Source organism: Scyliorhinus torazame, chromosome 22, assembly GCF_047496885.1.
Source record: "Scyliorhinus torazame isolate Kashiwa2021f chromosome 22, sScyTor2.1, whole genome shotgun sequence".
In the NCBI taxonomy this organism is placed as follows: Eukaryota; Metazoa; Chordata; class Chondrichthyes; order Carcharhiniformes; family Scyliorhinidae; genus Scyliorhinus; species Scyliorhinus torazame.
Genome location: NC_092728.1, coordinates 33,321,620 through 33,339,630, shown reverse-complemented (window position 1 = coordinate 33,339,630; position 18,011 = coordinate 33,321,620). Strand labels below are relative to the sequence as shown.

Sequence of the window (18,011 nt, the reverse complement as noted above, 5' to 3'; positions counted from 1 at the left end):
TAGGTGCATCCCTAATTGCAAACAGTACGAATGGAATTCCTTTATCCCAATCCTCTGGATAATCATGACAATAAGCCCTCAACATTGTCTTTAATGTCCGATGCCACCTTTCTGACGCTCCCTGCGATTCTGGATGGTACGCAGTTGGTTTCAATTGTTTTATTCCTAAGCTGTCCATAACTTCTTTGAATAACCTTGAGGTAAAATTTGATCCTTGATGCGATTGTATTTCTGTGGGTAGTCCATATCTAGTAAAGAGTTTAAGTAACTCCTCCACAATCTTTTTAGCTGTAATATTACGTACTGGAATGGCCTCTGGAAACCTAGTAGACACATCCATTATAGTTAAAAGATATTGATTTCCACTTTTTGTTTTAGGAAGCGGTCCTACACAATCAATTAGGAGCCTTGTAAAAGGTTCCTCAAATGCTGGAATGGGTATTAAGGGCGCTGGTTTTATCACTGCTTGAGGTTTTCCTATCATTTGACATGTGTAACATGACTGACAAAATTTAACTACATCTTTATGTAGTCCAGGCCAATAAAATTGTTTTTGGATTTTAGCTTGGGTTTTTCTTCTTCCCAAATAACCTCCCACTGGTACCTCATGTGCAACTCGCAACACCTCCTTTCTATACTCTACCGGCAATACTTCTTGATGAACTTCTGCCCACTTTTCATCCGCCTGCATATGTAAAGGACTCCATTTTCTCATCAAGACATCACTTTTACGGTAATTACACTCTGGTATACACGTAGATTCCACTTCCGTATATGCTTTCTGATATATCAGTTTTATTTCTATATCTTTCTGTTGTAACTCCGCCAATTTTCCTGAAGAAAAATATCCGCCACATCCTCCACCTGTTCTTGTTCTTTTTCAACCATCTAATCAAAAATTGTTTCTGATAATTGCACTTCAATCTCATCTTCACTCTTTGATTTCTCCTCTTGTCTTAACCTGTGACTTTGCAACCTTGTTCCTACACAATCCGGAAAAATCCCAGGATATTCGTCCTTCAACACTACAGTTGTCTGATTTTCCACTGGCTTATCAACCACAATAGGCATCACCCCCACCTGCGATCCAGCTATATCATTACCCAAGATAAACTGTATTCCTGGACGAGATAGTTTCTCTATTACTCCTACTATCACTTCACCACTCTTCACTGGACTTTCCAACCTTACCTTATAGAATGGAACACTACTCCTCTCACCCTGAATTCCACATATTACCACCTTTTCTGGCAACATTCTTCCTAAACTACATAACTCCTCATCTCTTATCATTAAAGCATTTAAAGTTGCTTGAGACACAGTTTGACTCATTGGAAATGGCAAAAGTTCAGTTGCAAATTTAACAAATGGAACATGAGAAAGAATTAAAGCAGCTTGAATACGAAAGAGATACAGAGGAAAAAGAAAGAGAAAGGGAGATACAGATCAGGGAAAAAGATAAAGAGAGAGAGTTTGAACTTCAGAAAATGGCCATGAAACGTGACAGTCAGTTAAAATTGGCAGGCATAAAGGGAAACCATAATTACCTCATCTTTTCGCATTTTGTCAGGGAATGTTAACTGCAATGTTCTTGCCAAATCTAACAGTCTGCTTTTAGTCTCTGTCCGTGAGGTACTGCGTGTGACCGTCTCCACCCCCAAAAACTTCAGAGCCTCTGAAAGAGCCATTGTTCACAACACACTCCCTACTTAAACTAAAATACCACACCTGAAAAGCACCCACAATATGCTCACCCCTCACTGTCTCTAAGCCAATCCAATAGCTAGACTTTTATCCCCCTCAAGCCCCCAATTTGTTATGGGTCAGGGTTCAGAGAACCCCAAAGTGTATCATGGAGTTCACCTGACCCACAACTTTTAATAGATTATGGTATGGGGAGCACACGGCCCACTCTACAGGTGTGGTACAGCAGAAATGGAAAAGTATTTTTTAAAGCAAAACAATGAACTCACATTAACCTTTTTGAAACATAGTGATCATATTAGCAACCATCAATTCAGATACAACCCGCAAATAATACAACACTAATTAATGCTTAATAAGTTCCCAAACAACATCCAGAAGACAGAAGAAACACCTTTCAACAGAAGCACATTAGGTTTACATTCACTACTGAGAACATTTATAATTCTGAATTCACCAAATGATCAAGAGATAGTCTTTTGATGGCAGAGAGAACAGCAGTGCACCTGCTTAGTCTTGCTTCAGCTCCAACACTGAAAACGAAACTGAAATACACCCTGCAGCAAACAGTCTAAAATTAAAGTAAAAAGCTGACAGACAGCCCAGCTCCACCCACTCTCTGACATCACTGCAGTAATAAACACCAATTTCTTAAAAGTACTCTCACTACAGATATTTATATACACACCCATTTATAAACACCCATTTCTTAAAGGTACTCTCACATGACAATACGGACTCCGGAAGTGTAGAAGATTTTAGTTTAGATGGGCAGCATGGTCGGCGCAGGCTTGGAGGGCTGAAGGGCCTGTTCCTGTGCTGTACTTTTCTTTGTTCTTTGCCCAACCTTCTGCATTTTCCACTTTAGGTGCTGTTGCTCAATCTCTTAGTGAGATTGTCATTAGATGCTGAATTAGTGAGTAAATATGAGGAGCCTGCACCCAGTAGGATCTGAACGGAGAGCTTGCAGTAAGGCCAACCTTTCTGAATGATTGAGATGTATAAATTCTGTGTTCAGCTGCAGAGAGTTCCAGTTCGAAGACGCGACAAAAGAAGAGGGGTTGATGTGCAGGTGTCAGGAGAGGATGATGCAACCTCATGGAGTGGACAGCAGGAAAAAGGACTCAGTCTCCTTGTGCAGTGCGTGCTGGGAAAACCGCTGGATAAAACGGAACAGTTATCTAACTGGGAGAAACGGCCTCTCCGACTTCAACAGATCATTTATGCAGGTGAGCAACTCCCGTCTGTTCACTGTGCCAGCATTACCTGCTCCTCATGGAAAAAAGCTGCAGGAGCATGTGTCCAGACACCCCGCGTGCCACTGCATAATCTGACACAAGAAATATCTTTGAACTTTTAGAAATTGGAGACTAAATAGAAATAGAGATCTAGGCCTGGCTGTCCATTGTCTGGTTAAATCCTGAATGTGAAAACTGGTGAATGACTGAGATTTTTGAGGGGAGGCAAATGGCTGATGCTGTGTGATAGATCATAGAATTTGCAGTGCAGAAGGAGGCCATTTGGCCCATCGGGTCTGCACCGGCTCTTGGAAAGAGCTCCCCACTTAAGCCCTCACCTTCACCCTATCCCCGTAAACCAGTAACCCCACCTAACCTAAGGGCAATTTAGCACTGCCAATCCACCTAACCTGCACATCTTTGGACTATGGGAGGAAACTGGAGCACCCGGAGGAAACCCATCAGACACGGGGAGAACATCCAGACTCCGCACAAATGTGTCACGCATCCTGTGGTCTCAGCTCAGACTTGGGGTACCGCACACTCTGAGTTGAAGATCATGAGTTCCAATCCCACTCTAGAGATTTGAGTGCATAATCTAGGCAAACACATGAGTGCATAATTGAAGAAGTGCCACTCCTTTACAAATGGAGGGAGGGAGAAAACAAGGAATTGCAGACAGGTTCACTGAGCATCAATAAGACAGAAAATGCTAGAGTCTATTATATGGGCTGTGATAATTGGACACTTAGGAAAATATCGAGGGAATTAGTCAAAGTCAAAGTGGAATTATGAAAGGGAAATCATATTTGACAAACCTAATGCAGCTTTTTGAAGACAAAGCTAGCAGAATAGATGAGGGAGGACAGGTGGATGTGGTGTATTTAGATTTTCGTTTGTTTAATAAATTTAAAGTGCCCAATTCTTATTTTTGCCAATTAAGGGACAATTTAGCGTGGCTAAACCCCCTACCCTGCATATCGTTGGTTTGCGGGGATGTGAGTCACACAAAATCGGGGAGGATGTGAAAACTCCACATGGACAGTAACCCGGGGCCGGATCGAACCCGGGTCTTCAGCGCCATGAGGCAGCAGTACTAACCACTGCGCCAACGTGCTGCTCTGTGTTTGATTTGTAGAAAGCTTTTGATAAAGTCCCACATAAGATATTAGTGTGAAATATTGGCATGAATTGAGAATTGTTTAGCAGACTGGAAACAGAGTAGGAATAAATGGGCCTTTTTTTGGAGTAGGTAGTGATTAGTGGGGACCAGCAGGGATCAGGGCTTGGGCTCCAGCTATTCACAGTATACATCAGTGATTTGGATGAGAGAACCAAATGTAATATTTTCAAGCTTGCATCGTGGGAATGGAAGTGATGCGGAGGATGTTGAGAGGTTTCAAGGTGATTTAGACAATTTAAGTGAGTGGGCAAAAAGATGGCAGATGCAGTATAGTTTGGATAAATGTGAAGTTATTCACTTCGGACAGAGAAACAGAATGGCAGAGTATTATTTAAATAGTGATAGATTGGGAAATGTTGACAAACAAAGGGACCTGGGAATCCTAGTTCACCAGTCACTGAAACCAAGCATGCCGTTAAAGCAAGCAGATAGAAAGGCAAATGGTGTGTTGGCCTTCATTGTGAGAGGACTTGAGTACAGGAGCAAGGATGTGTTACTGCAGCTTACAGTGTGAGCGGTGAGACCACAACTGGAGTATTGTGCGCAGTTTTGGTCTCCCTACCTAAAAAGGGATATACTTGTCACAAAGGGAGTGCAGGAAAACTTCACCAGACTGATTTCTGGGATAGCAGGATTGTCATATGAGGAAAGTTTGGATCAACAAAGCCGGTATTTACTGGAGGTTAGACGAATACGATGGGATTTCATTGAAAAGTATAAGATTCTAACAGGGCTGTACAGACTGAATGCAGGGATGTTGTTTCCTCTGGTTGGTGGGGGGCGGATCGAGAGCAAGGGGTTGGGTCACAATCTCAGTATATGGGGTAACTATTTTGGACTGAGATAAGAAGAAAGTTCTTCACTCGGATGGTGGTAAAACTGTGGAATTTTCTATCTCAGGAGGATGTGGAGGCCAAGCCACTGAATACATTTCAGAAGGAAATAGATTTCTAGACTCTAAAGGTGTCAAGGGGTGTGAGGAGAGTGCAGGAGGACGGTGTTGAGATATAAGATCAACCATGATCATATTGAACGGCAGAGCAGGCTCGAAAGACCAAATGGCCTATTCCTGCCCTATTTTTCTATGTTTGTGTTTCTTGGCACTGTCAGAGGTACCATCTTTCAAATGAAATGAATGAAAATGAAATGAAAATCGCCTATTGTCACAAATAGGCTTCAAATGAAGTTACTGTGAAAAGCCCCTAGTCGCCACATTCCGGCGCCTGTTCGGGGAGGCTGTTACAGGAATCGAACCATGCTGCTGGCCTGCCTTGGTCTGCTTTCAAAGCCAGCGATTTAGTCCTGTGCTAAACAGCCCCTATGAGATGTTAAACATCTGCTAATTTAGATGGCTATGAAAGACACCATGTCACCTTTTGAAGAACAGCAGGGAGCTTCTACCTCGTGTCCTGGCCAATTATTATCCATCAGCCAACATCATAGAAGCAGATTATTGGTCATTTATACACTGTTGTTTGTGAGTGAAGAGAATCCAGAGGCAGTAACAGCACTGAGAAGATTGAGAGAGGAGCAGTGGGGTGATTAACAGCAGGTGAAGAGCAACTGGGCCATTAACTGTGAGAGGAGCAAAGATTGGAGAACAGTAAAACCCCTCTTTGAGTCTCCGTCACTCTGCTGGGAGGCAATCAAGGGGAACATCAAGAGGTTTTTCATCCTCAAAGGTGTTCAGAAGGCAAGGGAAAGACGGGGTGGGGGAGGGAAGGTCCCGACTCCAGAAAAGTGTGCAGGGTCTGCTCCGGCTGCAGTTGATGGGGGTCTATGTCAAGGAGGATCTCCAAGAGGAGAAGCAGCACGTTATAACCTGCCTGCTTACCATTGGCTGGGGACTAATGACAATCCCACAATCCTGTGGGAGTATGAGCTTCCCCAATGAGGGGGGGCGGAGAAACCATTAGTAAACTCCAAGTATAAATAAAGCTGGTCAGTTTAGGAACCAGCAGGAAGGAGTGTGCAGCAAGGGAAGTTGCTGCTGCTGTTATATATATATATATATGTTATTGTAAATAAATGTTATTACTTTGTATCCTTAAAACTCGTGCTGGATTCTTCGTGGCCCTCACAAAACTGGCGACGAGGGTTAAAGTGAATAGCTGTCTACACTGCTGAAGCCACCTCCCTGGATTTTTGTTGGATACATGTTGGAAGTTGTTTTCTATTATACCATGCCTCTGTACGGACGTTTGGATGTTTTTGATGCTGCGCTGGAAATCTGGAACCAGTACGCACAAAGGATGCGTTACTATTTCCGGGCAAACAATATCACCGAAAACGAGCGCCAGGTGGTCATATTGCTCACCGCCTGCGACCCACATACGTTTGGGGTGATTAGGAGCCTTACGTACCCAACTGCGCCGGACATCAAAACGTTTGATGAACTTGTGAATATAGTGGGGCAACATTTTAACCCAACCCCGTCCACGATAGTCCAGCGTTACCGGTTTAATACCGCTGAGAGGACCCCTGGAGAATCCCTTGCCGATTTTCTATCCAGGCTACGCAGGATTGCGGAGTACTGTGACTATGGTGAGACCTTGTCAGAAATGTTACGCGACCGTTTGGTTTGCGGTATTAACAATGCGGCCACCCAGAGAAAGCTGTTAGCTGAGCGAACATTGACTTTTCAACAGGCAATTCAAATAGTATTGTCCCGAGAGAGCACAGAACGAGGAGTGCAGGAGCTACAGGGAATGGAAATGCATGCCTTGGGGCGCAACCCCTTCCGTCCGAAAACGTCCCCCCGCACTCCTGCGGTACCTTGGGCGAGGCGACGTCCGGACCGACGCCAGTGGCCGTCGGACATTCCTCCCCGAAGGGAGCCTTCTCCAGAACCAATGGATGAGGAGCCATGGCCGTGTCAAACTTGTGGGCGCCGACCCCGTCGCGGACGCCGGTCCTGGGGGCGCCAGAGGCGCCGTCGTTCCGACCGAAACTGGGACCAGCCCAGGGGCCGTAACTGGGACCAGCCCAGGGGCCGTACCTTCCATGTCGATGAACCTGCGGCGACTACTCCTGAGGACGTGGAGACGGAGGACGACTGCCTGCAGCTGCATTGTGTGGCAGCTCCCCGCGTGGCCCCAATTAAGGTGACAGTACGGGTCAATGGTCACCCGCTTGAGATGGAGTTGGACACTGGTGCAGCGGTCTCCGTGATCGCCCAGAGGACATTTGACCGCATCAAGCAGGGTATACAGACCCTTACATTAACCGACTCACAGGCCAGGTTGGCCACCTACACGGGGAACCACTGGACATTGCAGAAACTACAATGACCCCTGTTTATGGACGCCAGGACGGGCGTTTCCCACTTTTCGTGGTGCGCGGCCATGGGCCCAGCCTGTTGGGTCAGGACTGGTTGCGCCATTTGCGGTTGCAATGGCAGCACATCCTCCAAACAGTTTCTGAAGGGTTGACTGAGGTGCTGGGACGATACCCAGATGTATTCCAGCCTGGTTTGGGGAGAATAAAAGGGGCCGTAGCCCGTCTCCAAGTCGAACCAGGAGCCACGCCGCGCTATTTCCGGGCGCGCCCGGTGCCTTACGCCTTGCTCGAGAAGGTAGAAGGGGAGCTCACTCGTTTGGAGAGTTTGGGTATTATCAGGCCCGTCCGTTTTGCTGACTGGGCAGCACCAATTGTGCCTGTAATGAAGCCAGATGCCACAGTTTGCTTGTGTGGCGACTATAAACTTACAGTGAATACGGCTTCCCGACTCGACCGATATCCAATGCCTCGCATAGAGGATCTCTACGCGAAGCTTGCAGGCGGACTCGCCTTCACAAAATTAGGTATGAGTCTAGAGGACTGGAGGATAGCAAATGTGGTCCCTTTGTTCAAGAAGGGGAGTAGAGACAACCCCGGCAACTATAGACCGGTGAGCCTCACGTCTGTTGTAGGTAAAGTGTTGGAGGGGATTATAAGAGACAAGATTTATAATCATCTAGATAGGAATAAAATAATTAGGGATAGTCAGCATGGCTTTGTGAAGGGTAGGTCCTGCCTCACAAACCTTATCGAGTTCTTTGAGAAGGTGACTGAACAGGTAGACGAGGGTAGAGCAGTTGATGTGGTGTATATGGATTTCAGTAAAGCATTTGATAAGGTTCCCCACGGTAGGCTATTGCAGAAAATACGGAGGCTGGGGATTGAGGGTGATTTAGAGATGTGGATCAGAAATTGGCTAGCTGAAAGAAGACAGAGGGTGGTGGTTGATGGGAAATGTTCAGAATGGAATTCAGTTACAAGTGGCGTACCACAGGATCTGTTCTGGGGCCGTTGCTGTTTGTCATTTTTATCAATGACCTAGAGGAGGGCGCAGAAGGGTGGGTGAGTAAATTTGCAGACGACACACAAGTCGGTGGTGTTGTCGACAGTGCGGAAGGATGTAGCAGGTTACAGAGGGACATAGATCAGCTGCAGAGCTGGGCTGAGAGGTGACAAATGGAGTTTAATGTAGAGAAGTGTGAGGTGATTCACTTTGGAAGGAATAACAGGAATGTGGAATATTTGGGTAATGGTGAAGTTCTTGGAAGTGTGGATGAGCAGAGGGATCTAGGTGTCCATGTACATAGATCCCTGAAAGTTGCCACCCAGGTTGATAGGGTTGTGAAGAAGGCCTATGGAGTGTTGGCCTTTATTGGTAGAGGGATTGAGTTCCGGACTCATGAGGTCATGTTGCAGCTGTACAAAACTCTGGTTCGGCCGCATTTGGAGTATTGCGTACAGTTCTGGTCACCGCATTATAGGAAGGACGTGGAAGTTTTGGAGCGGGTGCAGAGGAGATTTACCAGGATGTTGCCTGGTATGGAGGGAAAAACTTATGAGGAAAGGCTGATGGACTTGAGGTTGTTTTCGTTAGCGAGAAGAAGGTTCAGAGGAGACTTAATAGAGGCATACAAAATGATCAGGGGGTTAGATAGGGTGGACAGTGAGAGCCTTCTCCCGCGGATTGAAATGGCTAGCACGAGGGGACATAGCCTTAAACTGAGGGGTAATAGATAGAGGACAGAGGTCAGGGGTAGGTTCTTTACGCAAAGAGTGATGAGGCCGTGGCATGCCCTACCTGCAACAGTAGTGAACTCGCCAACATTGAGGGCATTTAAAAGTTTATTGGATAAGCATATGGATGATAATGGCATAGTGTAGGTTAGATGGCTTTTGTGTTTTGACTTCCCATGTCGGTGCAACATCGTTGGCCGAAGGGCCTGTACTGCGCTGTATCGTTCTATGTTCTATGAGTCACGCCTACCTACAGTTGGAGCTGGACCTTGCCTCCCGACCATATGTAACGATTAATACACACCGGGGCCTGTATGAATATACACGGTTGCCCTTTGGAGTATCCTCTGCCTGCGCTATTTTTCAACGTGTTATGGAGGGCATTTTGAGAGGTTTACCACGTGTTGCTGTCTACTTGGATGACGTTTTGATTACAGGGACGCCGGAGCAGGAACATTTGGAAAATCTGGAGGCTGTCCTTAGACGCTTTTCGGAGGCTGGAGTCCGTTTACGTCGCACAAAGTGCGTATTTCAGGCAAAGGAAGTAGTCTACCTAGGTTATCGGGTGGACAGCGAAGGTTTGCACCCCGTCGCAGAGAAGGTGCGTGCGATTCAACAGGCCCCCGCACCAACTGACACTTCGCATCTTCGTTCTTTTCTCGGTCTCATAAACTATTACGGGAAGTTCCTCCCCAATCTGGCACCTTCTGCTAAAGAAAAATCACACCTGGGTTTGGGGTCAGCCGCAAGAAACCGCTTTCCGGCAGGTAAAGCAACAATTGTCGTTGTCTGGGTTACTAACCCACTATGATCCTGGAAAGCCTTTGCTCGTCACATGTAATGCATCCCCGTATGGTATTGGGGCCGTCCTGTCCCACAAGATGGAGAACGGGGCCGAGCGACCAATCGCTTTCGCCTCCCGCACATTGACTTCAGCGGAGAAAAAGTACGCGCAGATCGAGAAGGAGGGCCTGGCAGAGGTTTTTGCGGTGAAACGCCTCCACCAGTATGTGTATGGCCGCCATTTCACTATCGTGACTGATCATAAGCCTCTGCTGGGACTTTTCAGAGAGGATAAGCCAATACCGCCCATTGCTTCCGCACAGATCCAGCGCTGGGCTTTGTTGCTTGCTGCATACGAGTATTCTCTGGAACACAAACCAGGAACGCAGATAGCAAATGCCGACGCACTGAGCCGATTGCCTTTATCGACCGGCCCCATGTCGACCCCCACGACCGGTGAGGTGGTTGCAACCCTAAATTTTATGGACACCTTGCCTGTCACGGCATCACAGATCCGTGAGTGGACCCAGACGGAGCCAGTCCTGTCAAAGGTTCGGCACATAGTCCTGTATGGTGGGCAGCATAGAGAGCTCCCAGGCGAGTTGCGGGCATTTTCCTCCAAGCTGTCAGAATTCAGCGTGGAAGACGGCATCCTCTTGTGGGGGACGCGTGTGATTGTCCCGGAAAAAGGCCAGGAGCTGATACTGAGAGACTTGCACAATGGGCATCCAGATGTGACCAAAATGAAAATGTTGGCCCGGAGTTATGTCTGGTGGCCAGGCCTCGACACCGACATTGAGAAGGTGGCCCAAAACTGCTCCATTTGCCAGGAGCATCAGAAGCATCCGCCGGCCGCTCCCCTACATCACTGAGAATGGCCAGGGCGGCCTTGGGCACGCTTGCATGCAGATTTCGCAGGCCCTTTTCAAGGATCCATGTTCCTTCTATTAATCGACGCCCAGTCTAAATGGCTAGAGGTGCATAAGATGCAGGGGACAACGTCCTGCGCAACAATTGAAAAGATGCGTTTGTCCTTTAGCACGCATGGCCTCCCCGAGGTGCTGGTCACGGATAACGGCACTCCATTCACGAGTGAGGGGTTTGCGAGGTTCATGAAGATGAACGGCATACGCCATATCCGCACTGCCCCTTACCACCCGGCTTCAAATGGGTTGGCAGAGCGCGCAGTGCAGACATTCAAAAGAGGACTAAAGAAGCAGTCTTCCGGATCAATGGACACGAGACTGGCTCGCGTTTTGTTTACGTATAGGACTACCCCCCATGCGGTGACTGGGGTAGCTCCCGCAGAACTCCTAATGGGCCGGAGACTTCGCACCCGCCTTAGTATGGTTTTCCCGGACATTGGCGCAAAGGTACGCCGCACACAAGATCGGCAGGGACAGGGATTTTCTCGGCATTGGCCGATTTGGCAGTTTGCGCCCGGTGACCCAGTGTTCGTTCGGAATTTTGCTGGTGGTGCCCAGTGGGTTCCTGGCGTAATCTATCGCCAAACGGGCCCTATATCTTACCAGGTGCAAGCCCAGGGTCATCTCCAGCGCAAACATGTGGACCACGTATGGTCCAGAAGACTGATTCCCCGCCCCCGGAGCTCATTTCTACAGCCGCAGAGACCAGAGACAAGGGAAGGTAGTCCTCACAATTTTCCACTGGTGCCTCACTCAAAGCCTGCGCACGTCGTTACAGAACCGAATGGAGATAGAGACGCTGACATGACGGAGGCAGCAGACTCTGACTCCGAGATGGAGACACAGGACGCATCAGAGGGGGAATCCTCGGGTCCACGGGCCTGGCTGTACAACCGTTACGCCGTTCATCACGGAAGCGCCGGTCTCCGTCTCGTTACACGCCGCCTGATCCAGCGCCGCGTGCAAATGGTGTCCGGTCTGCGGCAAAATGAGTCCGACGCCCTCCTTCGCCAGGGTCTTCGGTGGATTCCTTGGACTTTGCGGGGGAGGGATGTTATAACCTGCCTGCTTACCATTGGCTGGGGACTAATGAGCTTCCCCAATGAGGGGGGGCGGAGAAACCATTAGTAAACTCCAAGTATAAATAAAGCTGGCCAGTTTAGGAACCAGCAGGAAGGAGTGTGCAGCAAGGGAAGTTGCTGCTGCTATATATATATGTTATTGTAAATAAATGTTATTACTTTGTATCCTTAAAACTCGTGCTGGATTCTTCGTGGCCTTCACAAAACAGCAATCCTTGCTCTGAGGCCTCCAATGTCATCTTCCGGTCCAGAGTCCGCTCCCTGGGCTCCCTGGAGCAGGATGAAATGTGCTTGTTTCTTCTTCCAAAAGGTCTACATCAAATCTCTGTGATCAGCCTGAAGGAAGAAGATGGCTGAGTAAAGTCATCGCATAATGAGGATCAGCAAATCCTTTTCTGCCGGACTGTATGATTACTGATAAAGGCCGTCAAGTTAGCACTGTTGCTTCACAGCGTCAGGGTCCCAGGTTCGATTCCCGTTTTGGGTCATTGTCTGTGCAGAGTCTGCACGTTCTCCCTGTGTCTGCGTGGGTTTCCTCCGGGTGCTCCGGTTTCCTCCCACAAGCCCCGAAAGACGTGCTGTTAGGTGAATTAGACATTCTGAATTCTCCCTTAGTGTACCCAAACAGGCGCTGGAATGTGGCGACTAGGGGTTTTTCACAGTAACTTCATTGCAGTGTTAATGGAAGCCTACTTGTGACAATAAAGATTATTAAATTAAATTATTAAATTAAAAGTCCTTTGAGACGAGTAAAACTTCTGGAAGTGAAGGTTTACTGGCTGAGTTGTATTTGGCTCTGTGGGAGAGGATCGGCCCAGACCTGCTGCAAGTGTATAAGAGTATGCTTCTCAATGACAGCATGTTAGAATCCACGAGGAAAGGCATCATAGCCCTCATCTACAAGCAGAAGGTAATTAGAAATTGGCGATCCATTTCATTGCTGAATGTGGATTATAAAATTCTAGCCAAGTTCATTCTAGCCGGGTCAAGTCTGCTCTGCAGTCGGTGATCCATCCTGACCAGACCTGCACTATACCTGCAGGAGGGTCTCTGGTAGGCTTACGCTACTCAGAGATATGATTGCCTATGTACAGAACAGGAGGTTGGACACCTCCTGGTCTGTCCTCAAGGCATCCAGAATCAGCACCTGCGAAGAGACGTTTGGTTACTCGACCAGGAAACACCAAGACTGGCTCAATGAGAACAACCAGGACATCCAGGAGCTGATAAGCCACAAGCGCAAGGCTTTCCTGAACCTGAAACAGCAACTCAACTCGAGAACGAGAAAGCTGCTCCACAAATGGCTAAAGGCTGAGTTCCGGAACAAAACCCGCAACCCAAAGAACAGATGCTGAGTGGAGAAAACACAGGAGATCCAGCAGTTAGCCGAGAATCATGACGCACAAGTTTCTTTAACGCAGTCAAGACCACCTACAGTCCAAGCACCCAAGGCCCACCCCACTGCTGGCCAAGAACAGAGAGAGAGTCCGTGCTTGCTGGAATGAGCACTCCTTAACAGAGACTCTGACTTCAAGTGAGTGTCCTCAACTCCATCCTGCAGCATGCTACCCCCCCGCCCCCCTTCCATCACAGCATAATCCCAATCTGGCAGGAGGTACAAAAGACTATCCGACAGCTAATGAACAACAAGGCATCAGGACCAGATCAGATTCCAGCTGAAACACTAAAACATGATGAAGAAGTACTATTGGCGCAAATACATGACCTCATTACCTTTATCTGAGAGGAGGGGAACATGCCAGGAGATTTCAGATGTTGTAATTGTGATCACATTCAAGAAAAGTGACAGGACCAACTGGAACAGAGAATTTTCCTACTGTTAGCCACAGAAAAAGTAATTGCGAGAGTCCTCCTTAATTGCCTTCTCTCTCTAACTGAAGAGGTCCACCCAGAGTCGCAAATTGGATTCTGACCAATGGACGTGGCTTTCACCACACAGCCAGACAAGAGAAATGCAGGAACAGCACCCACCCTGTTGAAACATAGTGGGTAAAAAGGGAGAAGGTGTTGCTGTCTTGATGGTCAAAGATGGTATCATGGCCCTTGAACGAGATGCAGTTCCTGAATTAAAATCTATATGTTTGGAGGTGAGAAACAGGAAGGGACTGGTGACCTTGTTTAGGTATTTATTATAGACCTCCAAATAGTGGGGAGGAAGTGGAAGAGAGCAGTTGTAGGCAGGTTATGGAAACCTGCAGGGCCAAAAGGACAGCACGGTAGCATGGTGGTTAGCACAATTGCATCACAGCTCCAGGGTCCCAGGTTCGACTCCCGGCTTGGGTCACTGTCTGTGCGGAGTCTGCACGTTCTTCCCGTGTCTGCGTGGGTTTCCTCCGGGTGCTCTGGTTTCCTCCCACAGTCCAAAGAGATGCACGTTAGGAGGATTGGTCATGCTAAATTGCCCTTAGTGTCCAAAAAAGGTTACTGGGTTACAGGGATAGGGTGGAGGTGTGGGCTCAGGTAGGGTGCTCTTTCCAAGGGCTGGTGCAGACTTGATGGGCCGAATGGCCTCCTTTTTCACTGTAAATTCCATGACTAAGGATATTGATACATACATAGATACGTAGAAGATATTTTCCCCGGGGTAGAGGGGTCAATTTCTAGGGGGCATAGGTTTAAGGTGCGAGGGGCAATGTTTAGAGTCGATGTACGAGGCAAGTTTTTTACGCAGAGGGTAGTGGGTGCCTGGAACTCGCTACCGGAGGAGGTGGTGGAAGCAGGGATGATAGTGACATTTAAGGGGCATCTTGACAAATACATGAATAGGATGGGAATAGAGGGATACGGACCCAGGAAGTGTAGAAGATTGTAGTTTAGTCGGGCAGCATGGTCGGCACGGGCTTGGAGGGCCGAAGGGCCTGTTCCTGTGCTGTACATTTCTTTGTTCTTTGTTCTTTGATAGGAGCAGGAGGAAGCCTTTTGGCCCTTCGAGCCTGCCCCGCCATCATGGCTGATCATCCAACTCAATAGCCTAACCCTGATTTCTCCCCATAGCCTTTGATCCCATTCTCCCCAAGTGCTATATCCAGCCGCCTCTTGAATATATTCAAAGTTTTAGCATCAACTACTTCCTGTGGTAATGAATTCCACAGGCTCACCACTCTTTGTGTGAAGAAATGTCTCCTTATCTCTGTCTGAAATGGTTTACCCTGAATCCTCAGGCTGTGACCCTTGGTTCTGGACATACCTTTCATTGGTAACATCTCTCCTGCATTTACGCTGTCCAGTCCTGTTAGAATTTTATAAGTCTCTATGAGATCCCCCCTCATTCTTCTGAACTCCAGCGAGAACAATCCCAAACTAGTCAATCTCTCCTCATATGACAGTCCCGCCAACCCTGGAATCAGTCTGATAAACCTTGAGAGCAAGAACATCCTCCCTCAGCGAAGGAGACCAAAACTGCACACAATACTCCAAGTGTGGCCTCACCAAGGCTCTGTACAATTGCAGCAACACATCCCTGCTTCTATACTCGAAACCTCTTGCAATGAAGGCCAACATACCATTAGCCTTCTTTACCGCCTGCTGCCCCTGCATGTTTCCCTTCAGCGACTGGTGCACAAGGACACCCAGGTCCTGCTGCACACTCCCCTCTCCCAATTTACAATCGTTCAGGTAGTAATCTGCCTTCCTGTTTTTGCTGCCAAAATGAATAACCTCACACTTATCCAAATTTTACTGCATCTGCCATTGGTTTGCCCACTCACGCAACCTGTCTCGATCTTGCTGTAAGATCCCTGCATCCTCGTCACAATTCATCCTCCCACCTAATGTAGTATCATCTGTAGCACGGTAGCATTGTGGATAGCACAATTGCTTCACAGCTCCAGGGTCCCAGGTTCGATTTCCGGCTTGGGTCACTGTCTGTGCGGAGTCTGCACGTTCTCCCCGTGTGTGCGTGGGTTTCCTCCGGGTGCTCCGGTTTCCTCCCACAGTCCAAAGATGTGCAGGTTAGGTGGATTGGCCACGCTAAATTGCCCATAGTGTACAAAATTGCCCTTAGTGTTGGGTGGGGTTACTGGGTTATGGGGATAGGGTGGAGTGTGGACCTTGGGTGGGATGCTCTTTCTAAGAGCCGGTGCAGACCCGAAGGGCCGAATGGCCTCCTGCACTGTAGATTCTATGATTCTATGATCTGCAAACTTTGAGATGTTACATTTTGGTCCTTCATCCAAATCATTAATATATATTGTGAATAGCTGGGGTCCCAGCACCGATCCCTGTGGTACCCCACTAGTTACTGACTGCCAATTTGGAAAGGACCCATTAATCCCTACTCTTTGTTTCCTCTCTGCCAACCAGTTTTCTATCCCCCTCAAGACATTTCCCCCAAACACATGCGCTTTAATTTTGCTCAATAATCTCTTATGCGGGACTTTGTCAAACGCCTTCTGAAAGTCCAAATATACCACATCGACTGGCTCCCCCTTGTCTACTGTACTGGTTACCTCTTCAAAGAATTCCAACAGATTTGTCAAGCATGATTTTCCCTTCATAAATCCATGCTGACTCTGACTGATCCTGCCACTGCTTTCTAAATGTTCCGCTATAAAGTCCTTGACAATGGATTCAAGCATTTTCCCTAGGTTAATCCCAGAGCTGAAGGGGTTGGATTACGAGGAGAGGTAGAGTAGACTGGGACTGTACTCGTTGGAATTTAAAAGGATGAGGGGGGATCTTATAAAAACATATAAGATTATGAAGGGAATAGATAGGATAGATGTGGGCAGGTTGTTTCCACTGGCGGGTGAAAGCAGAACTAGGGGGCATAGCCTCAAAATAAGGGGAAGTGGATTTAGGACTGAGTTTAGGAGGAACTTCTTCACCCAAAGGGTTGTGAATCTATGTAATTCCTTGCCCAGTGAAGCAGTGGAGGCTCCTTCATTGAATGTTTTTAAGATAAAGATAGATAGTTTTGTGAAGAATAAAGGGATTAAGGGTTATGGTGTTCGGGCCGGAAAGTGGAGCAGAGTCCACAAAAGATCAGCCATGATCTCATTGAATGGTGGAGCAGGCTCGAGGGGCCAGGTGGCCTACTCCTGCTCCTAGTTCTTATGTTCTTATTTTCTTACTGATGTTAGGCTTACTGGTCTATAATTCCCTGCTTTCTCTCTACCTCCCTTTTTGAATATCGGAGTGACGTGAGCGACCCTCCAATCTGCAGGGACAGTTCCAGAGTCTTTAGAATCCCAGAAGATGACCACCAATGTATCCACTATTTCCAGAGTCAAAATCCACAACAAGGATAGTCATCAATGATGTGGTTCAACACCACCTTCAGTATGCTATCTTGTGAGGAGGAGAGTGTTTGAAGAGCAGGGTCTCAGACCTAGCACTGAGCACATGGTCTATAGAGCAGTAGTGACACCTGCTCAGTGTGTGTGGAACTGTCCCCCAGTGAGAGTCAGTGGGCAGGATTCTCCACTCCCGCACCGAAGTGGCCGACGGCGTCGAGGTTCACGATGGCGCGAAACGGCCCCGATCCCGACCGATTCAGGCCCTGACAATGGGCTAGGATCGGGGCCGCGTCAACTACACGCGCCAGGCCTTGTCGCACGCGGAAAAGCGGCGCCGCATAGATGACGCGGCCGGCGACGCATAACGGGCGTCATCCGCGCATGTTCCTCCTGCAGGATGTTTGAGGTGAGGGATGCAGTTAGTGTCCCTGCTGATTTTACCTGTAGGAAGTGCTGCCATCTCCAGCTCCTCCAAGACCGAGTTAGGGAACTGGAGCTGGAGTTGGAAGAACTTCGGATCATTCGGGAGGCAGACGGGGTCATAGATAGCAGCTTCAGGGAATTAGTTACACCAAAGATTGGAGACAGGTGGGTAACTGTAAGAGGGACTGGGAAAAAGCAGTCAGTGCAGGGATCCCCTGCGGTCGTTCCCCATAGAAACAAGTATACCGCTTTGGATACTTGTGGGGGGGATGACTACGGGCCTCTGGCACGGAGTCTGTCCCTGTTGCTCAGAAGGGAAGGGGGGAGAGGAGCAGAGCATTAGTAATTGGGGACTCTATAGTCAGGGGCACAGATAGGAGATTTTGTGGGAGCGTGAGAGA

General features: G+C 47.9%; 1 protein-coding gene across 7 annotated transcripts in view; it reads left to right on the top strand.

The window, feature by feature from the left end:
* The window catches only part of exd3 (exonuclease 3'-5' domain containing 3), a 1,321,659-nt gene that overhangs the window by 665,685 nt on the left and 637,963 nt on the right, over positions 1-18,011 (top strand). For all 7 annotated transcript variants that reach the window (XM_072488031.1, XM_072488030.1, XM_072488028.1 and 4 more), the window contains one exon: positions 2,723-2,933. In XM_072488031.1, coding sequence (XP_072344132.1) covers positions 2,723-2,933 — 211 coding nt within the window. The remainder of the gene's footprint in view (positions 1-2,722; positions 2,934-18,011) is intronic.